The following is a 23,653-nucleotide window of genomic DNA, read 5'->3' as shown; positions in this document are numbered from 1 at the left end:
TTGGATTCTAGTTTATTGAAGTTTTTATTCTGTATGAGAGTAAATTTAGCCTGAAATATTAGAAAATTGGTAATTTGTATGTTAATTTGACTTACTTAAGATTCTCATATGATACCTCTTTTTCTGACCACCATGAATTTGTCAGATAAACGCATAGATCTGCAGTAGTAGTATTGTAGCACAGCATGAAACTGACACCAGTCTGCTTTCATAGCCATGTGTCTAATGCTTTTCTTTCTTCTAAAGCTTGGCTTATAGCCTACATCTTTTGAATCACCTCTGCCTCATTAGTATTATTTAATTTCTCTAGTGATCTCATTTCTTCACAAATCATCTGTAGAATTTAACTGACTTATTCATCATTTTTTTCTTATTTAAAATTTTTTAAATTTCTAGATCAGCTCTCTACAACTAGGCTGTAACTCCTCAAGATAATTAATCTGCCCTGGCTTGTATTATTTTTGATTCCTCATCTCAGCATTGTGGTTTTCAAATTTATACAGAAATTGAGATGCTCTTTGCTGAGTATCCCTGAGAAGCAAAATTAAGTTTATAATTATGTACTTAAGTCAGTTGTTACCTCACATTAAATTCTGCTTGAATAGGTAGAGGAAGACCAGAGTTTTAAGGAAAAAAAAAAAAAGGTAACATTTAAAATTCCTTTAATTTTCTTCCCTTATGGACTTGGGAAAATGATGAACTTCATCAGATTGTAGTAGCTGGATGCTTCAGTTCAGCTAATGGAGCACCTCTGTGGAGTCTGACTTGTGCTGGCACAATGCTTTGCACATATAGTAGCTGCTATATGAGGGTTGGTTGTTTGTGGGGTGTGGTAACATTCAAAGTGCCATGGAGTTAAGTATTCATTTTCTCCAAAATTCTTCAATTGGACTTATTGATTGGAGAGTGGGGGCTGCGTAATCCAGTTTTGTGATTTCTTTTCACATAGTGACATTTTAATTCTCTCTATGAAATTTTAAGGAAATCATCTGTTTCATTAATTGAAGCATACTTTCCTTAAATTGTAATGAACGTTTAATATATGCACTTATGTTACTACTTAGGAAACAAAAATGACTAAAGCAATAATTATGAACCATATGGAAATTAAGTTTTGTCTTATTAAATCTTAAAACTTTAAGATTGGTTTAGGTCTTTAAAAATTAATAGTTGTACATTTTGAGGTCTTTTTAAATGTTGAGGCACTAATCTTATTAAAAGACAAACCATTTGGGAGGTCAGTCATGCTCTATTGTTAGTTTTAGTGCAAGAAATAAATTTCCTAGTTCTTTCGCAGAAAATGCATTTGAAGTCTTATAATGGCTGTGAGCTTTGCAGGTTCTCTCTTTACCTAAGGAGTCACTTCCCCAAACTGCTACCTTTAGCCAGGAATGCTCTTTTAGACTTACTGCCTTTTGGATTTTGTTTCTTTTCTTTTTCTTTCTTTATTTTTTTTAGTGAGCCACACCTGGGCCATTTGGAAGTTCCCAGGCTAGGGGTCAAATCGGAGCTGTAGCTGCTGGCCTACACCACAGCCACAGCAACAGCAACTCAGGATCTGAGCCTCGTCTGTGACCTACACCACAGCTCATGACAATGCCAGATCCTTAACTCACTGAGCGAGGCCAGGGATCGAACCCGCATCCTCATGGATACTAGTCAGGTTTTTCATTCACTGGGCAACGGGAGCTCCCTGGTTTTTGTTTCTGACTTTCCTTTTACTTGGTGGTGGTATTTTCTGATTACAGGAGTAACAGCTTCAGCAATGACCCAGTTACTAAGTGCTTGCAATTGACAGGCACTCCATTTAGCATTAAATTTTACAGCAGTTCTGTGAATGGCTTTTACATAGAGCTCTTCCCCAATGCCAAGGGCAGAAACACAACTTACACCAGCATACACAGAAAAAGTGTGTTGTGAAAGGTAGACAAGCTTCTGAGTTGGCTGGAGCCAGGGACTCAGATATTATCAAGAATCTTTTCTCTCATTTTTCCAGCCGTTCCTTTTGCAGATGAATATTCTGCACATATTGGAAACACTGTACAGGTAGTTCCAGGCTTCCTTTACTCCACCTGGGCAACATGCTTTGTCCATGTTTCAAGAAAAGGATTTTAATTGGCCTCGCTGTGTCATGGCCCACTTCTGGAGTAATACTGTGGTTAGGGGGGTGAAGTACACTGAATTGGCCTGGCCTGGATTACATGCCCACCCATTTGATGGGCAACTTTATCAAAGCTGAAAAGAATAGGTAATGGGGCTGGAGATAGTTCCCCAAAGGGAAGGAGAGAAGAATGCTGGGCAGATGGCTGTTATATTATCCCCACCCCTCTTTTACAGATGAGGAAACCGAGACTTAGGGATGTAAAGAAACTTGTTCAAAGTCACAAAGCTAATAAGTGGTGTATCTGACATACAGTCTTTTGGCTTCAGCATTCACATTGCTCTTACCTTCTTTCTTGACGGGTGCATTCCTCATTCTCCTAATTCTTTTCATTTTATGGAAAGACAAATCAGGGTAGAGAATTAAGTGAAATGACCATCCCTTTTTTTCTTGTTTGTTTGAGAAATGATAAGGATCAGAGTATGTGTGAAGTCTAAAATTGATAAGAAAACATTGTTTCATTGGAGATAGCTATTTGGGGGGGGGGAAGGGGATGGGGCAGTGGAATTCAACCCACCGATATCTACCAGACCACTTGGAAGAAGAAGATATCCTGTGTTTTGTCTCATTAATAGCATCATGCTACTTTTCTGCTGTTTAATAGGGTAAAATCCACAGCTTTTCAGCACCATATATGTTAAATAGGCTCTTATGCACTGAGTTGGGAACCTAATTACTCTTAAAATACAGTTTCTGTAGGAAAATTAGTTCTAGGTGCAGTAAATTCCTGGAATAAAATAAACAGTCAAATTAGGGACTATCTATGATTGGTTATTTAAAGAAAGTAAGGTTCTTTATTTTCTGGGGTGTGAAGGTGTGAAAGTGTTAGGGTCAAGCGGGAAAGAGTGAATCAGGAGATTAACTCTGAAGAAAAAGAAATTGAAGAATGTCAGGGGCTAGTTTTGTATCTAAGGTTCTGATGGTATAATCACCTTTGGCCACTTAAAATCATCTGATTCTTCTTTAGCTTACTGTTAAAAGGTGCTGTCACCTGGCATATTACATATTAAAATGTATTTTCTTATTTAATGAGCTTTAAATTAGTGACTAAACGGGGTCTTTTATCACGGGATAATGTATTTATGATTTAGCTCTTCGTCAATGGAGGGTAATTGAAGGTTGGCTACCTAAGAGAGGAGTAAGTGAGAAAAGATGAAGTTCTTGGTAGCATTCTACCTGCACATGGCAGATAGATACTCAGTGTTACTCAGTTCTCTTTCTGATTCTTACACAGTACTGTCCCACTGATGGTGAAGTCTTGTTTTCATTTTGTTTCTTATCAGAATTATTTGGTGACAGTAAATTCACAGAGTATGCTAACTTTTATAACATCAAACTTTTTTTTTTTTTTTGCTTTTTCTTTTAGGGCTGCTCCTGTGGCATATGGAGGTTCCCAGGCTAGGGGTCAAATCGGAGCTGTTGCTGCCAGCCTTCGCCACAACCACAGCAACATAGGATCCGAGCCGATCCTATGCCATAGCTCCTGGCAATGCTGGATCCTTAACCCACTGAGCAAGGCCAGGGATCGAACCTGCAACCTCCTGGTTCCAAGTCAGATTCATTTCTGCTGTGCCGTGACAGGAACACCAACATCAAACCTTTTTTTTTTTTTTTTTGTCTTTTTGCCTTTTTCAGGGCCACACCCGCGGCATATGGAGGTTCCCAGGCTAGGGGTCTAATTGGAGCTGTAGCCGCTGGCCTACGCCAGAGCCACAGCAATGCGGGATCCGAGCCGCATCTGCGACCTACACCACAGCTCACGGCAATGCCGGATCCTTAACCCACTGAGCAAGGCCAGGGATTGAACCCACAACCTCATGATTCCTAGTCGGATTCGTTAACCACTGTGCCACGACGGGAATTCCCTCAAACCTTTTTTTTATGTTGAAAGTTTAAATGCTTTATTTTAGAGAATAGAATTCAGTGTGGAAGGTTGATTTTGGAAATAACATTTTTCTTATACTTAGCAGCTTTAAGAGTAGATTAGAGATTTCACATCTTACTGGAGAACTTTTCTTCACCCAGGGAAAGCTATCTATGGGGCAAAGATGGCTACAAAGGATAAACAGATTTTCTATGTGCAGTGGTACAATTGCAGAATAAAAATTGTAATGCAAATATTAATTATTAATGTTTCAATTTATAAATAGTTTGCTATATACGTTGTCATTTAGCATACTACATAATACATTTTTGTTTCTTTATCTTGTTTTGTTTATCTTTTTAAGTTATTCCTAGAACCTAATTGCAGGTGCCTTGTGGGCAGGGACTTTGACATCAGAACCTAGAGAATAGAATGCTAGGCTATGCTAAGTGCTCTATTATTTGTTGTGGTGAAGGTGGTGGTTTCCCCTAATTGCTTAGTTTGGTATAGCAAGCCAGCATTGTTCTAATAATGTTAGTGTTTAATTCGTGATGCCTAAAATTCCTTTGAAGTTTCATAAATAAAATTAGGATACCAGAAAAAGTTCAGTGTCTAAAACCACTTAATCATTTTATTGGACTTAGTAATGAGGTATGGCCTGCTTGAATATACGATAAAATCAGCCTTTAAACAAAGTGATTAGAAGAGGTAAATCTTCCTTTTTGGAGTTTGAATTTCCACCAGCCTTACTTCTCCAAGACACACCTGATCCTGGAAGGCCCTAAAGAAGTTCCTAGCATGTGTATTGTGGAACAGAACCTGAGATATAAGGATGTTAGATCAATTCCTTGGCCAGAAGAAAGTAGCTATGGAGATCAAATCCTGTTGGTCCCAAATACCAAAAGTGGAAGGAAATAAAAAAGAAAAAGGAAATTAGAGCAAAGTAGGAAGAAAACAATGGCAATTTAAGAATTGTGCTCAAGGTGGAGAAAAGAGGACTTTTTGTTGTTGTAAGGGTTGGTGGTGACTGTGATAAAAGAAAAGCAGACATACTTGTTAGACCTTTATAACTATCTGGAGGTATGCACTGCAGAGGTGAGTGACTCTACATGGTCAATGAGAACAGCCCTCTATTTAAAGTAGGGGGATGTTGGAGACTCAGTGACCTGAACTCAAGCCTTCTGGGAGCACTGACCTGGAAAAGCAGGGGAAGTTTGACTCTTGTCTGTGTCATTAGTCAGGTATTTATTGAACCTGTGCTTTATGTAGATACTGCTGAGCTGTGCACAATATTATCTGTGTGCAATATGCCAAACAAATTAATAAGTTATCTGTGCACAATACGCCAAACAAATTATGTATAAATGAGTAATTGAATAATGCCATCTTTGCACTCATTTATTTGCTAATTTATTTTGTCTTTTCTTTTTTTTTTTTCCTTTTCCAGGGCCACACCCACGGCATATGGAGTTTCCTAGGCTAGGGGTCGAATTGGAGCTGTAGCCGCTGGCCTACGCCAGAGCCATGGCAACGCAGGATCTGAGCCGCGTCTGCAACCTACACCACAGCTCGTGGCAATGCCAGATCCTTAACCCCACTGAGCAAGGCCAGGGATGGAACCCACAACCTCATAGTTCCTAATCAGATTCATGAACCACTGAACCAAGACAGGAACTCCTATTTGCTAACTTATTGAGCACTTTTGTAAACTAAGTACAAACTGGATTAGTTGCCTGAAGAAAAATAACAAGTGCTATGATATAACCATCGGGGTGGGATCAATTTAGATGGTTTGCTCTGGAAGGAATTTTTAATCTAAAAACTGAAGGATGAGTAGGAATAGCCAGGTCAGAATTGGAGCATGAGGTAGGGTTGGGAATGTTGCAAGTGGGAAGATAAAATTCATGAAACTTTTCAGATTGGGAGTTAGAGGAGGGGGGTAAGAGGTTGATAATCCTTGAGGATCTGAAACAAGACTGGTGTGGATAGAATACAGAGCAGGAAGGGTAAAGTTTGACAAGATGAAGTGGATAAGTTGGTAGGGCTTCCCACATACTCTTTTGATACGAATTCAGAAATCCTCAGATTTTATTACTCTTAATTACAGGAAAAATGGAGACTGATTTGTGGCTTGGAAAAAGTGAAAAATTTTTGGTGAATTAGAACATAGTTAGTTTATCTGTACCATAGGGAAGTTGGCATTTTGTTGTAGAAGGACTCTGGGCTTGGGAGTTAGAACTAAGCTCTTCCTAGCCTGCTTCTTAATGGTGTATTGCCTTGGGTAAATTACAGAGCCTCCCTGAGCCTCTGTTCCTTCATCTGCAACATGGAGGTAGTAGTGCCCCTGAATTGTAAGAATGGAGTTAGATAAAATTTGTAAAGCACTTAGCAGAGGGCTGGTTCATACTAAGTGGTCAGTAAACCATTCCTGCTACTGTTAATATTACTGCCACTTCTCTTTTTCCTCCTCCTTAAGACAGAAGGACAATAGCCAGATTGTCTATAAAAAGTGAGCTAAATGAATCTAATAGGTTAAAGCCTCCACAAACTGGCATGCCTCTAGTGACTTTAGATTATTTCATGTGAGTAGTGCTCAGTGCCATGGTAGGAGTCTTTCAGTTTGTCCTAGTAATATGAAAAAGCAGAACTTCTGATTAAAAGAAAGGTAGATCGACAGAGCTGTATGTACTTTTGGAAAACTGGCTTTGCATTTTAAATAAAGACCGCATTGTAAGGGTACATTTACTATAAAAAGTCATAATATTACAGAAAACTTTGTAGCCTATTCAGAGTATCATGCAGTTACAGTAAAATAAAGACTTTGCAATCAAGACTCTGAAAATGTTAACATAAGATCTTAAAAACATAGAATTTCCTTTATTTCGTAAGTTATCCTCCAGTTTAATTGACCACAAGCAAGAGAAACTATTAGAGATAAACTCATGTGAGTACCTGTGGTTGACTGTCATTAATATGGAAATACAGTAAAACCCTGTTATAACACACAAAATGGAGACTGAATGCTTCAGTCACATTATTGGAGGATAGTGAAATAACTCCTGGGTAGCCAGTATGGAAGCCAGTAACCAATTATGTTCTATCCCAATTCAAGTTTTCGTGGAGTATGTTTGAATGCTAATGACATGTCAAAGAATTTTGATAATGACAGTGCAGATTTTTTTCGGAAAGAGAAAAGCACTTGGCAAGTCATACTTTTGACTTTTGATTTAGTTGTCAATTTTGTAGAAAAATGCAGTATATTATAACTAAAATTTTGGCCATGACCCATAAGAAAAGATACATTTTACTTTGTGAACATTACTTACGTACGAATAAGAAATTAAAACAAAACTTTTAGGAAACAATATGCAATCAAATATTTTCTGTTATGCTGTTTCAACTTTTAAGAAAATACTGTGTGTAATTCACTAAGCTAACTTTTATTTATTTATTTATTGTCTTTTCTAGGGCCTCACCCACAGCATATGGAGGTTCCCAGGCTAGGGGTATAATTGGAGCTGTAGCCACCGGCCTACACCACAGCCACAACTCAGGATCTGAGCCATGTCTGTGACCTACACCACAGCTCACGACAATGCCAGATCCTTAACCCACTGACTGAGGCCAGGGATCGAACCTGCAACCTCAAGGTTCATAGTCAGATTTGTTAACCACTGAGCCATGACGGGAACTCCACTAAGCTAACTTTACCACCTAGTGGGTGACAACTTGCAGTTGGAAAAACATTGCATCAAATGACTATATTAAATGGAATGTAGTGTATCCCACATCATTAATAATAGATGCTTAATAGGTGCCAACCCCGCATCATTTGGCTGCTTTTGCATAATCTTTTAAAAAAGAAAGATATGCATATATTTACTTGTATATGCATAAACTCTCCCTGGAGGAGTACATACAAAATTAATAATAACATAAGTTGCTTAAGGGATTGAGAACTGGGTATCTTTGAGCAGAGGATACTAAGGATAGTATTTACTTTCATTTTTCATCTTTTTAAAATTTGAGATGTGAATATCTGTATCCTAAAAGTGAAATTTAAAATAATAAATTTTGCTTCTATAATATTAGAGAAAAATGAGAGGGGGATGCCATTATGGATCAGGGCAATAAAAATTACTGATATAGATTCAGTGTCTGGCACTGGAGTGGGAGTTATAGCCTGTATGTTCTATTTGCTACCCTTGATCAAGCCCATATGTTGATAGTACTATAAAAGAATGTTTAAGAGACTCATTAAAAAGGGTCTATTTGTGTCTCATGCTCTGCTTATTATAGAGGAATATATACTTTATTTTATAAAATAAAGTTTTCTAATAGAAGATGGGTCAATTTAAACATTTTACTGCAAAAGTAGAAGTTTTTTGTTTTTAATTTTTAATTTTTTAGAAATAGTTTCAAATTTTCAGAAGGTTGTACAAATGAAAAAGTTACAATACCTGTTACTAAGACTCAATGTTTGTTAACATTTTACCCCATTTGCTTTGTTATTTCATTTATCTACCTACCTGTCTGATTTAATTTTGTCCAAACCATTTGAGAGAAACTTATAAGTACCGTGCCCCTTTATTCCTGACTACTTCAAAGCGTATTTTTTAAGATTAGGGATATTCTCTTACTTAACTATAGTACAGTTTTGGGTCTAATAAATTTAACACTGATACCATACATTTACCTAATCCACTGCTTGTTTTGCAGGAATGTCCTTTAAAGCATTTTTCCCCCTTTCTGGCACAGAATCTGGAATAGGGCTAGATATTACGTTTAGTTTTGTCTCTTAAGCCTCCTGTGTTTAGAAACATTTCCACAGCCTTTTTTTGCTTTTTTACAAGATTGAGGTTTGAATTTTTTTTTATTATTTTTTATTTTTGCTTTTTAGGACTGCACCCGCAGCATATGGAGGTTCCCAGGCCAGGGGTCTAATCAGAGCTGTAGCCATTGGCATATGCCGCAGCCACAGCAACGCCAGATCCGAGACGGGTCTGTGACTTACACCACAGCTCACGGCAGCGGTGGATCCTTAACCCACTGAGTGAGGCCAGGGATTGAACCTGTGTCCTCAGTGATCCTAGTCAGATTCATTTCTGCTGTGCCTCAATGGGAACTCCACTTTGAGGTTTTTAAAAAACACCCCTTGCTTTAAAGAAAATAGAATGTTGATCATCCTGATGTTCCTTCATGATTAGGTACAGAGTATGCATTCTTAGCCAGAATTCTACACTAGCTAATACGTCTTAATAAGGATATCATATGTGGAGGCACAGGAAGCCCATGAGCCCCTCATTAGTGATGTGAGAATCCTTGGTCAAGATGTTGTCTAGTTTCTACTGTATAATAAGTATTTTTCTTTTGAAGCCAATAAGCAGTCTATAAGAAGACATTTTAAAACCATGCAAAATTTCCTGCTCTTCTTCAAAATATCCACTTAGATTTAGCATCCATTGATTATCCTTGCTTGATCTAATTTTTACTATGTTGGTTGCAAAATGCTGATTTTTCCAATTCTAGCACCATCTCCACATTTATCAGTTGTTACTCAGCATTCTGCTATGAACAAGAGTCTTCCTTTTTTCCCTTTTATATGTTGTTATAAAATTATAAATTCTCTTTTTTCCCCCAGTGATTCATAATTTATTACTATATGAAGTGCAAGATTTAATTCTCGGGTCAGTGGATAATGTCAGAAGATCAGTAATCATCTTGAATTTTTTTTTTTTTTTTTTTTTTTTGGTCTTTTCTAGGGCTGCTCCCACGGCATATGGAGGTTCCCGGGCTGGGGGTCTTATCACAGCTGTAGCCGCTGGCCTACACCACAGCCACAGCAACACAGGATCCGAGCTGCATCTGTGACCAACACCACAGCTCACAGCAATGCTGGATTAAGTGGGTTAAGGCACTGAGCAGGGATCGAACCCGAAACCTCATGGTTCCTAGTCAGATTTGTTAACCACTGAGCCATGATGGAAACGCCATACCTTGAAATTGTGTAACAAGTTCTATGTTGTTTCTGAAGAAAGTGTCCATAACTTATCAGAACCAATGAAAAATTCTTGATTCAAATGGTGTTAAGTTCCACTAGGTTGAGGGGTTGAAACCTTAAGCTCTCTGTAACCCTTATATTTCTGTATAGTCTTTCTCCTGTGTTATATACCCCAAGTGATAAATAACTGAAGTGTTAGGACCATAGTATGAACCTCTTTAGGTACATTTTATTATTTTGCCTACTGTTTTTAAACCACAACTGAAACTAGTGTTATATTTTGGTTCCTTTAAATTTTTTTTCTGAAATATGTAATAAATGTTAATATCATCACTGCCTCTACCTCAGCAGTTTATGGTGTATAGAGCCAGTCTTGTGAAGCAACAAATTACCTTTATTTAATTTGAAAATTTAAACCCAATTTTTTTACACTGTAGTTTTATTAGCTCTATGGGCGTGAGCTACATGATGTTGTGCACTGAAAATTACCCAAATGTTCTGGCCTTCTCTTTCCTGGATGAGCTTCAGAAGGAGTTCATTACTACTTATAACATGATGAAGACAAATACTGCTGTCAGACCATACTGTTTCATTGAATTTGGTAAGGGCCTGATTTTTTTTTCCTTTTCATTATCCTGTCTCCATCCAGTCATAAGCAATTTTTCATCTAATACTAAGGGATAGAGAGAATAATTCAGAAAATTCTGCTACTTTGCTTTTGATAGGATAATTTGACACATCTTCTGTAAATTATGGCAACTTAATCATTTAGGTGCCTATTGGAAAAAATGTATTTGAGCTTTATAGGGAATTTCGGTTATTGGTGCAAAGAATTAATCCCAGAGGACAATTTCTCCATGAGAAATTTGTAAGCCAGAGATTGAGAGTTTTGTGTTTATATGATAGTATTTTTAGATTGCCTAATGTAGAACAGAGGTAGGTAAACATTTGTTTGAAAGGACCAGATAGTACAATTTTAGGCTTTAGGAGGGATTATCTAGTCTTTGTCGTAGCTACTCAGTGCTTGCTATTATAGCCTTTAAATTAGCCATGGGCTATAGATAAATGAATGAGTATAGTTATATTTTAATAAAATTTTATTTACAAAAAAATCAGGCTATATTTAGCCTGTGGACATTAGTTTGCATGACTCCTGATGTAGAAAGGAAAAAATAAATCCAAAGTGTAAATAGTGAAAATAACATTTATTCTTTAAAACATTTGTTTTAATGGTATAAGCAATAAACAAGAAAACAGATTTATATTAATATGGAATTTACAGTATATGTTTTAATGTAATTAAACTGGTAAATAACTGTCAGACTTAATATTTTATAAGATCAGAATGTCTATAAAACTTAAGACTTTGGTTTAAACTTAAAGGGAGCTGTTTTTGGCTTTTTTTGTAGAAGTTTGGAGTAATTCCCTTAAGTGGATATAATAGTAGAAATAGTCTCACAGTCATGTAATGTTAAATCTGTATTTATAATTATTAATTTCTAGAGTATAATTTCTAGTGGGAAAAACTGATGGCACCAGGATATATTAACCATTAAACACAAATAATATTAGGACATTCCCTGGCAGATTGAACAGTTTGGGATAACTGATTAAAGTGTTTATTGCAAAATTTACTGTCCATAAACATAGATAGCACTCTCAAATGATTTAATTAACAGATGACCGCAAGGAAATTTATTTTTTATTTTACATAGATAACTTCATTCAGAGGACCAAGCAGCGATATAATAATCCCAGGTCTCTTTCAACAAAGATAAATCTGTCTGACATGCAGATGGAAATCAAGCTGAGGCCCCCTTATCAAATTTCCATGGGTGAACTGGGGTCAGCCAATGGAGTAACATCTGCATTTTCTGTTGACTATAAAGGTGCTGGTAAGATTTCTTCTGGTGAGTTCTGGATCTCAATTACTTCATTAAAAATATTTACTAAGGACTAAGGAACTCTTAAAAATGAATTATTCTAAAATTTTAAAGTAAGTACATGAAAGAATGTGGAAGTTCACAGTAATAATTTCTCCCAGTGTTTTATACAATCATCTCTCAAATGTGTAACTAATCAGGAAAATGCTTTTTTTTTTTTTTTTGGCAGATGGTGTTGGGATGGGGAGGTGTGTGGCCAAAGGCATATGGAAGTTCCCAGGCCTACAGTTGAACCCCAGCCACAACAATGACAACACTGAATCTTTAACCATTAGGTCACCAGAGAACTCCCAGGAAAATACTTTAAATAGCAATCTCAAAAGCACTCTTTGTTAGGGAAATATTAAAGATTTCTTTGTATATATTTTTCTAGAAAAGAATAATAGTTTATTTGTAATATAGACCTATAGGCATGTAAAGTGCTTTTGCATTATGTAAAAATGCCTACATTTAATTAAGGTCAGGGTTCTTGACTGTCACAGAAAATGTGATCATCTACTCAGACATCTCCTCCAAAACAAGGAATACCATCCTCAACAGTTGTGGCATGTTGAAAACATCTGCTTAACAGTGGGACCTTTGTTATTTTATATGATAACATAGTCCATTATTGAAATATTTGTTTAAAAAATTCCTTCTTGTATTTTGAGTTAAAATCTGTTTCCCATAATGCCGCATTTGCCTAAGTTCTGTGACCTCTCCTTCCCTCTTTTCTGCTGTATCAGAACTTTGAAGTCAGCAACTCTGTGTCCTTTCTATCCTACTAGTCTGATTGACTTCATATAAAATATCCTCAGTTCCCTTAGCCTTTTTGTCTATGGTATTTTGAAGCCTTCATCATCCTGAAAGCTTACTCTGTATATGTTTTGTTTGTTAGTATTCTTCAAATGTGGCATTTAGTACTGAACACAACGCTTCATATTTGGTTTGAGTAATATAAATTACGGGAGAAAAAGGGAAGCAGATTTCACTAAAATAATCCAGCTGGTCAGAAAACAAGCAAACTAGCAAATAACTGTAACAAACCCTGGGGAAGAGGAGGTAGATCACCACCCACAGTTGTTAAAATATGTTACTAAATATTCTAGTTTCCAGTGAAAAAAATTACATGACCTGCAGAGGAATAGTATAATCCATACACTGGAAGTGGGGGGAGGGGAGAGGAAGGCAGGGAATAGAAACTGCCTGTGAGAGTGATCTGATGTCATATTTAACAAAGACCTCAAAGTGGCCATTCTAGAATTTCCTGTAGTGGCGCTGTGGTTGAGTGTCCGACTATAGCAGCTTGGGTTGCTATGGAGGTGCAGGTTTGATCCCCAGCCTGGCGCAGTGGGTTATTAGGATCCAGCATTGATGCAGCTGTGGCGTAGTTCGCAGCTGTGGCTCAGATTCAGTCCCTGGCCTGGGAACTTCCATATGCTGTGGGTGTGGCCATAAAATAAAAACAAAGTAGCCATTATAATTATCTTCGGAAACTAAAGGAAACCATGATTAAAGAAGTAAGGAAGGTATGACGATGCAACATCAAATACACTGTATTAATAAGACATAAAAATTATAAAGAAAAAGAACCAAGTGGAAATTCTAGAGGAAAATTACAACTGAAAAAATACACTGGTTGGTCTCAACAGTAGATTTGAACTGGCAGAAGAAAGAGTTAGCAAACTTGAAGATCTGTAGAGATCATATAATCCAAAGAATAGAGAGAAAAATAAATGAAAACGACCAGAATTGCAGAAAAATACAGGGCAATATTAAGCAACATATGCATGATGGGAGAACCAGATGTAAAGGAGAGAGTGAAAAGAGCAGAAAGTTTTGAAGAAATAATGACTAAAAAGTTTCCACTTACTCAGAAATGTTAATCTACTCCTCCAGGAAGTTTAAGGAACTTCAAATAGGATACATATAAGAGATCCACAAATAGATGAATCATTAGAAATGTTGAAAGACAAAGACAAGGAGAAAATCTTTAATGCAACAAAAGAAAAACATCTTGTCATTTACAAGGGAACCACAGCAAGATTAACAGATGGCTTTTTGACAGAAAGAATGGAGACAAGAAGGTGATTCGTATATGTCCAAAATACTCAAGGGAAAAAAAGGAATAAAAACACTCAACCAAGAATCTTGTATCCAGTAAAGCTGTCCATCAAAAATGAAGGTGAACAGGGAGTTCCCACTATGGCTCAGCAATAACGAACCCAACTAGCATCCATGAGGACACAAGTTTGATCCCTGGGCTTGCACAGTGGGTTAAGGATCCAGTGTTGCTGTGAGCTGTGGTGTGGGTCACATTCGCAACTCAGATCCTGTGTAGCTGTGTTGTAGGCCAGCAACTACAGCTCTGATTTGTCCCCTAGCCTGGAAACCTCCATACACTGTGCACGTGGCCCTGAAGACAAAAACAAAACAAAAAAAAATTAAGGTTAACAGAGTTTCCTTAAGATGCAGTAGGTTAAGAATCTGGAGTTGTCACTGCAGCAGTTTGGTGGCTGCTGTGGCTCACGTTTGATCCCTGGCCCAGGAACTTCCACATGCCATGGGCACAGCCAAAAAAAAAAAAAAAAAAAAAGTTAAATAAAGATATTTTCAGATAAGCAGAAGATAAGAGTTTGTTGCAAGACTCACCTTAAATACTAAAGGAAGTTCTTAGTATTTGAAAGCAAGACAATAATTTGAGTCCATACCCCTCCCAAAAAGAAAAAAAAAAAAATCAGAGAACTGTGGTAAAAGTAATTCTAGAAAACAGTAAAAATACGTTTTTTCTTCACTCTTTGTTAAATGATTTAAAAAGCAATTATATAAAACAATGAATATAATTATTTGGTGCCTATGTCATACAGAAATGTAATGTTTTCTAATAGCAGCGCAAAGGAGGTGGATTGGAGCAAAGCTGCAATGGGTGAAAGAAGTAACTCCTGATGGTAATTTGATTCCACAAGGACAAATGAAGAAAGCCAGAAATAAGCATTCATGTTAATGAAATCTGCAAAAATCTAATTCCTGTCTTATTTTCTCTTAGTTTCTTTAAAAGACATAAAATTATGTAAAGAAATACTTATAACAATGTATTTTGGGTTCATAACATTTATAAATGTAATGTATATATGGCAATGCCACAAAAATGGGAGAAAAGGAATAGAGCGATATAGGAGTACTGTTTCTATAGTTCACTTGAATTAAGTTAGTATAAATCTGAAGCTGTTTCTGATAAACTAAGTTGTATATGGTGAGTCCTAGAGCATCCACTAAACAACGCAAAAAATAGTGAAAAATTACTAAGGAAATTAAAATACTGCAGTATAAAATTATTTGCAGTGATAGTAGTAAAGGAGGAATAGAGCAAAAAAAAAATATATCAGAATAAGAATGGAAGATGTAAATCTGCTACCTCAATAATCACATGTAAATAGATTTTAACAATGTTAATGGATGAAACATTCCAGTCAAGAGCTTAGAGGTTTTAAAAATGAATTTAAAAAAACCTAAAACCCAAAGATACAAATTGTTTGAAGGTAAAGGGGAAAAAAAAAAAAAGATATGTGATACAAACAGCAACCAGAAGAGAGCTGGAGTGGTTATTTTGATATCAGATCAAATGGGCTTTAAGACAAAAATTTCAGAGTTCCTGCGGCTCATTGGTAACGAACCCGACCATTATCCATGAGGACACAGGTTTGATCCCTGACCTCACTCTGGGTTAAGTATCTGGTGTTGCTGTGGCTGTGGTGTAAGCTGTATAGCTACAGCTCTGATTGGACCCCCTAGCCTGGGAACTTCCATATGCTGCAGGTGTGGCCTTAAAAAGACCAAAAAAGACAAAAAACGGAAATTGCTGTTAGAAACAAAGGACATTTCATAAATGATAAAATAATCCACCTGTTAAGGTACAATGATTAAAAACATATATACATTTGTCAACAGAGCCCCAAAATAACGGAAACAAAATCTACCAGAAATAGGAGAGCAAGACACAATTAAGCAGTGATAGTTGAAGACTTAATGGGCAGAAGATAAACAAGGAAATAGAAGACTTAATACCATAAAACAGTTAAATTTAACAAACATCAGTAAAACACTCCATCCACCATTAGAAAATACATTCTTCTCCAGCACACATGTTGTGAGCCACACGGGAAGTCCATTCTCCAGCACACATGAAACATTCTCCAGAATAGACCTCATGCTAAATCGGTGCGGTGAAAGCAAAACACCTCATAAATTTCATAGGATAGGAAATAATACAAATTAAGTTCTGTATCCATGATGGAATGAAATTAGAAATTAATAACATAAAAATTGGGAAGCTTACAAATATGTTGAAATTAAATAGTACACTCATAAATAATGAATGGCTCAAATAAGAAATCAGAAGGGGAATTTATATTTTGAGGTAAGTGAAGATGAAGACACAGCATACCAGAACTTATGAAATGCAGCTAAAGCTGTGCTTAGATGAAAATTTATAGCTAATACATACCTACATAAAAAAGAAGAAAGGAAGTTCCTGCTGTGGCACAATGAGATCAGTGGGGTGTCTGCAGCATCAGAATGAAGGTTCGATCCCCTGGCCTGGCATAGTAACTTAAAGGATCCCCTGCTGCCACAGCTGCAGTGTGGGTCACTATTGCAGCTTGGATCTGATCCCTGGCCCATATCCCACAGGGTGCCAAAAAAGGGGGAATGTAAAAGAAGAAGAAAGACCTCAAATTCATAACTTAACCTACCACCTAAAGACACTGGAAAAAGAAGAACAAACCTAAAGCAAACCTAAAGATTGGAACAAATAAATGAAATAGTAAATGAGACAATAGAGAGAAATCACTGAAATCAAAAGCTGGTTCATTGAAAAGATTAATAAAATTGACAAACCTTTAGCTAGATTGATCAAGAAAAAAGAAATTACTAGATATAGAAATGGAAGAGGGAACACCTCTACTGACCTTACAGAATAAAAGATTTTAAAGGAATACTATGAACAATGGTATGCAAATGAATTAAGCAACTTTGATGAAATGGACAAATTATTAGAAAGACACAACTGTAGAAACTGACTCTAGAAGAAATAGATAATCTGAATAGACCTATAAAAAGATAGAGACTAAGTAATAGAAAATTGCAGACCCATACAGCTCTACTGGTGAATTTTATCAGTTAAATAATTTCCCAATTCTTTACAAACTGTTTCAACAAATAGAAGATAGAGAATGCTTTTCATCTCATTTTGTGAAGCCAGTATTACTCTAATACCCATACCAGGTAAACACATCACAATAAAACTATAGACCAGTATCTTTTGTGAACAGAGACACCAAAATCCTCACTAAAGTTTCTAGCGTACCAAATCCAGCAATATATAAAAACAATTATACACTGTCACCAAGTGGGATTTATTCTAGTGCTTCAAGGTGGTTTAACATCTGAAAACCAATTGATGTAATACAAGATATAACTAGAACAACAACAACAAAAAAAACCCACGTGATCATCTCAATAGATGAAGAAAAAGCATTGACAAAATCCAACAGCCTTTCATGATAAAAACACTCAACAAACTAGGAATAGAAGGGGATTTCCTCAATTTGATAAAAATCCATAAAACCCCACGGCTAACCTCATACTTAATAATGAAAGACCAGATGCTTTTCCCTAAGATCAGGAATAAGACCTTCTCTCACTGTTTCTATTCAACATTGTACTGGAGGTTCTAGACAGGGCAAGGAAAAGAAAAAGTCATCCGAATTTCAAAAGGAGAAATAAAATAATTCTATTCACATATGATATGGTCTTATATGTAGAAAACCTAAAGAATCCATTAGAAACTATTAAACTAATGCATCTAACAAGGTTGTAGGGTACAAGATCAAAAATATAAATACTAGCAGTGAACAATCTGAGAATAAAATTAAGAAAATCCTAGCAAGTACTGGCCAAAGCAAGACAGACTGTACTTTCTGTTGTCTGTGACTAAAAAGAAAGAAGGAAAGAAAATCCCATATGCTAAAAACTACAAAACAGGGAGAACTTAAAGAAAACCTAAATTAATGGAAAGTAGTCTTGTGTTCACAGATTAGAAAACAGTATTGTTAGGATGGCTATACGCCTAAATTGATACACAGATTTAGTGAAATCTCTATGAAAATTCCAGCTGTATTTTTTTTTTCAGAAATTGATAAGCTGATCCTGAAATTCATATGAATATGCAAAGGACCAAGAATAGTCAAAATAATCTTGAAAAAGCACAAAATTAGAGGACTGACACTTCCAAACTGCCAGGCTATGTAGTTCTTAGGTAAGGGTAGACATACAGATCATCAGAATAGAACTGAGAATATAGAAAGAACCCTTACAATATGATCAATTCATTTTTAACAAAAATGCCAAGACAGTGGTAAAGGAATGGTCTTTTCAACAAATCATGCTGGGACAAGTGGAAATGAAACATTCAAAAGAGTGAAGTTCGACCCCCTACCTCACAAAATACATTCAAACTAACTTAAAAGGACCAAAGATCTAAATTTAACAGCTAAAACTATCAGACTCTTAGAAGAAAACTTAGATTTAAATCTTTGTGACTTTGTATTAGGCATTGCTTTTTTTTAGATTTGACATCAAATACACAGTGAAAAAAGAAAAAGATAATGTGGACTTCATCAAAATTAAAATTTTGTTCTTCAAAAGACACTCAAGAAATGAAAAAACAGTTCACAGACATGGAGAAAATGTTTGTAAATCATATCTCTTTTAAGGCACTTGTGTTCAGGATTTGCATTAGCACAATTCAGGTAACAAGACAATAATCCAATTTTAAAATTTGAAAAACATTTGAATACACATTTCTACAAAGAAAATGTGCTACTGGCTAATTGGCACAAGAAAAGATACTAAACATTATTAGTCATTAGTAAAATGCAAAGCAAAGTGAGATATCACTTAACACCCAGTAGGAGGACTATAATAAAAAAAAAGGACAGGAAATAACTAGCTCTAGCAAGGATGTGAAGACATTGGAACCTTTTTACAAGCTGCTGGTGGGGTTGTAAATGGTGCAGCTTCTTTGGAAAGTAATTTGCAAGTTCTCAAAAGGATAGAGAGTTACCATATGACCTAGCAATTCTTCTGGGTACTTATCCCAGAGGTTGAAAATGTATGTCTAAAGAGAAATTTGTACATGAATAGTCATAGCAACTAAAAGGTAGTTATAATCCAAACATCCATCGACTGATGAATGAATAAATATGGCATATTTATGCAATGGAATATTATTAATAAAAAAAGAATGAAGTGTTGATCCATGCTACAACATGGATGAACTTAAAGACATTGTGTTAAGTGAAAAGAAGCTAGGTACAAAAGGTCACTTGTTTGTAATGCATGTATACAAAATGTCCAGAATGGGCAAATCCATAGAGACAGAAAGTATATTAGCAGTTGATGGGAGGTAGAGGGAAACAGGCAATGACTACTACTAATGGTTATGAGGTTTCTTTTTAGGGTGATAAAAATGTGAAATTAGATGATGGTGATGGTTGTACAACCTGTGAATATACTAAAAACTTCTGAATTGTAAACTTTACAAGGGCAAATTGTATTTGGGATTACATTTCAATTTTTAGAATCAGAAATAAATGAAGAGGTTATTACTTTGAAGGCTTCCAATAATGATGGAATAGATCAGACAAATAGTCCTGCTACATGTAGAAAACATGTAGAAAATCTAAATGGAATTGTAAATATTATATAGAATATATAGGTCTAATATATAGAATTTAATCTAAAATATAATCTTCCTGGAGTTCCTGTCGTGGCACAGTAGAAACAAATCTGCCTAGGAGCCACGAAGTCACAGGTTTGATCCCTGGCCTTGCTCAGTGAGTTAAGGATGCAGCGTTGCCGTGAGATGTGGTGTAGGCCTAGCCTGGGAACCTCCATATATTGTGGGTGTGGCCCTAAAAAGACAATAAATAGATGTGGTGTAGGCCTAGCCTGGGAACCTCCATATATTGTGGGTGTGGCCCTAAAAAGACAATAAATAGATAAATAAATAAAATATAATCTTCCTAAAGTCTTTGGAGATCCAACATAATTATTAAGAATTCTTAAGATACGGGAGAGGAAGGAAGATCTAGGAGATGAGCCCAGTGTTTTGAGTGGCTTTTCTCTTTGGGGCTTTTTACCAGTTCTGAAGGAACTGTTGACAGCCTCTCAAGATTTGAGAGACAGGGATTAGAGAGCAGGGCCCACCAAGGTGGTGAATCTCATGAGCAGTCCTTCAGCTTTGGGTTAGGATTTTGCATGTGTGCACTCTAGGAATATGGGTAGACAGGAATATAAAGGAGACAGGCTTTCATCAGGACTGCAGCTTAGTTTTGAATCATGTTGGTCTTTAAAATTGGATTGAGCTGATTACACAGTGCTTTGCTCCAAATATCCTGGCAGAAGCAAAGACGTTTTCTGGAAGAAATAGTTTCACAAACTTCAAATTATGTCTACAACAGAATTTTGAAAATAGAATGGCAGTCATAAATAACCAGGCTTCTAAAGAGGTAGACTATGTGAATGCAAACCATTAAAAACACATACAGTCTCGGGAACCATGGAAGCCAGAAGACATTATTTCCTGAAGGATAAAAGAAAATAACTGCAAGTGTAGAATTATGTGGTTAATAAGAATAGCCTGAAAGAATGAAGTAGTGAGAGTGGATATCCTTGCATTATTCCCAATTCTTATCTCAGCAGGGAAAGCATTCCTTTTTAAACAGTTAAATATGATGTTAACTTAGGGCTTGTATTGAGGCCTTTTTACTAGGTTGAGAAAATTCCCTTATATTCCCAGTCTGATGAGTGGTTTTTATCAGAAACTGAAGTTGTATTCTGTCAAATATATTGTCTGCCTTTATTGAGACAATTGTGTAATTTTTCTTTTTAAAGTCTTTATGTGGTAAATTACATTGATTGCTTTTCAAACGTTGAATCCACCTTATAGTTCTGTGATAAACCCCACTGGGTCATGATATATTGTTCTATTTATGTATCATGAGATCCAGTTTGCTAAAGTTTTGTTTATATATGTGTTCATGAGGGAAGTGGTTTGTAGTTTTCCTCTTTTGTGAGGGTTGTCTCTGATTTTATTATCAGGATAAAACTGGCCTCATAGAATAAATGGGGAGGTAGTTCCTCTTCTTCAAAATAAGAGAAATGTTTCTGTAGAATTTTAATTTTTTCTTCTTTAAATGTTTAGTACAATGAAGCTTTTCAAGGTTGTAGTTTTTTGTGTGTGAAGGTTTTTTAACTATGAATCAGTTTCTATGGTGAATGAAGGGTTTTTCAAGTTATCTCTTTCTTTTTGAGTGAGTTTTAGTAGTTCAAGGAATTCTGTCCATTTCACCTAAGTTATTGAATTTTTTGGCATGATGTTTGGCATCAGTACTATTAGAGTTTATAATTATTATTGATTTTCTTAAAGAACCAGTTTTTGCTTTCTTTGACTTTTTATTGTTTTTGTTTTCTATTTCATGATTTATGTTCTGGTCTTTATTACTTCCTATCTTCTGCTTCCTTAGGGTTTACCCTGCTTTTCTTTTTCTGGGCCATTAAGGTAGAAGTTGAGGTCATTTATTTCTTTTATAATACAGACATTTATTTCTCTCTAAATGTATTTCATACATTTCCATGTATTTACATTCTGTTCAAAATGCTTTTTTTTTTTTTTTTTTTTTTTGGCCATGACATGCAGCAACTTGATGCAGGATCTTAGTTCCCAGACAGGGATTGAACCTAGGCTACAGTGGTGAAAACACAAAATCCTAACCACTAGCCACCAGAGAACTCCTCAAAAGAATGTATATTCTACTGTTATTGGGTAATGGTCCCCCAATAGCAATATCAGTGACCAATATCATTTAGACCAAGTTGGTTGATAATGTTCAAGTCTTTTATATCTTTCTGATTTTCTGTCTACTTCCATCAGTTATTGAGAGAGGGTTATTGAAATCTCTGACTATATTTGTGTAAGTTTATGTTTTTCTCCTTGTATGTCTACTGTTTTTATTTTGCATATTTTAAATCTTATTAAATATTTAGGATTGTTTTGTTCTTTTGATGCATGCACTCCTTTGACACTTTGAAATTGCTTTCTTTACAACTAGTAATATTCTTAGCTCTGCAATCTAACTTATTACCATAGCTGTTACATTTTCTTTTTTAAAATTAGTGTTGGAATGGTGTGTCTTTTACCATCTTTTTTCTTTTATCCTTTTTATGTCTTTATATTTAAAGTGATTTCTTTAAATATAAGTATCGTGTAGTTCAGTCTTTTGGAGAAAAATCCAATTTGACAATATCTGCTGTTTTATTTAGATATTTATACCATTTACATTTAATGTGGTTATTGATAAGACTGGGTTTACTCTCTTGGCTTTTTTTTCTTTTTGTCCCCTCTGGTTTTGATCGCTCTTCTCTTTTTCTGAGTTTTTTTGTATTGATTACTTTTGACCCATTTTCTATTCCTTGTTGGCTTATTATTTCTTCTTGTTTCACTTGTTTGTTTTTGTGGTTGCTTTGGGTTTCATAGTATATATCTGATTATTCATGGTGGGGTCAGTAGGTTCTGCCATGGCTAATAAGCAAGACAAGAACTACTTCTCAAAATGGAAATACTTTTTGCCTGAGGGCAATGTTGTCGCTTCAGAACCCCTGCAGCCTCTTTTATGATTTTTCTTTACAGGTTTGCTATAGGCTCAAAACATCATCCCAATTTTTCCACAGATATCTTGAGCACCATTGGATCCATAGGTTGTAAGGTCTGAGTGGCAGAATGTCCTGCATGGAAGTTTGGATCCTTGTTGCTTTGGGTCCTCCTCAACCATTGTCATTTAGTAAAACATGTTGGAGCAGCATACCCAAATCTAGAAAGGCATACTAAGCAGTGTATCTTTTCTTAGTGCAACTTGATCTTTACTTTCAATGTACTCTAGATCTTTAACCACTGGAAACTTGACTAAGGTGGTAGGCTTCTATAATTTTTAATTATTTTTCACTCTCTGGCATATATGTATCATTCTAAGGTATCTAACCTAAGGTATATACAGTCTCTTCTTCAGATCCTATTGGCATGAGGTAATCAATAGAATAAATATAATATTTTGTTAGGTCCTTGTAAGCCAAGAGTCAGCAGACTTTTTCTGTAAAAGGCCAGGTAGTAAATATTTTAGGTTTTACAAGCCATATGGTCTCCATTACAACTACTTATCTCTGTTGGTGTACTATGAAAACCACTACAGGTAATACGTAAAAAAATAGTTGAGGCTGGGTTGCAGTAAAATTTTATTTACAAAAAGAAGTGGTACCCTGGATTTGGCTTGTCACCTGCTGGTGTAGACCAATTAGTGGCACACAGTTGATATAACCTAGTAGCAGTATGGTAAATGTACTGAATCTCTCTTAGGTAAAAGCCAACTGCTTTTAATTCTCTCTGTTTATTAGGATAGAAAAAAAAAGTATTTGAAAATTAGTACCTACATGCCAGGGAATTAATTGCTTTGTTCCACATGGAGACCACATCTAGAAAAGCATGAACAGTTGGAATCTACAGTAATCTATTGTCATCCTCTAAGATGCGCATATTTTGGAGACAAATTGGAGAGTTAAAAAGGAATATAATAGGAATCACCATCTATGCA

At 35.9% G+C, this 23,653-nt stretch overlaps 1 protein-coding gene across 3 annotated transcripts in view; it reads left to right on the top strand.

Moving 5' to 3' along the window:
• SEC22A (SEC22 homolog A, vesicle trafficking protein) overlaps nt 1-23,653 on the top strand; it is a 74,238-nt gene that overhangs the window by 13,641 nt on the left and 36,944 nt on the right. For all 3 annotated transcript variants that reach the window (XM_047790704.1, XM_047790686.1, XM_047790694.1), the window contains 2 exons: nt 10,464-10,627; nt 11,742-11,936. In XM_047790704.1, the coding sequence (XP_047646660.1) occupies nt 10,464-10,627; nt 11,742-11,936 (359 nt within the window). The remainder of the gene's footprint in view (nt 1-10,463; nt 10,628-11,741; nt 11,937-23,653) is intronic.

The sequence above is a fragment of the Phacochoerus africanus genome, chromosome 1 (genome assembly GCF_016906955.1).
Source record: "Phacochoerus africanus isolate WHEZ1 chromosome 1, ROS_Pafr_v1, whole genome shotgun sequence".
Classification (NCBI taxonomy): Eukaryota; Metazoa; Chordata; class Mammalia; order Artiodactyla; family Suidae; genus Phacochoerus; species Phacochoerus africanus.
Note: the sequence above shows the minus strand (reverse complement) of the source record. Positions and strands in the feature narration are given on the sequence as shown.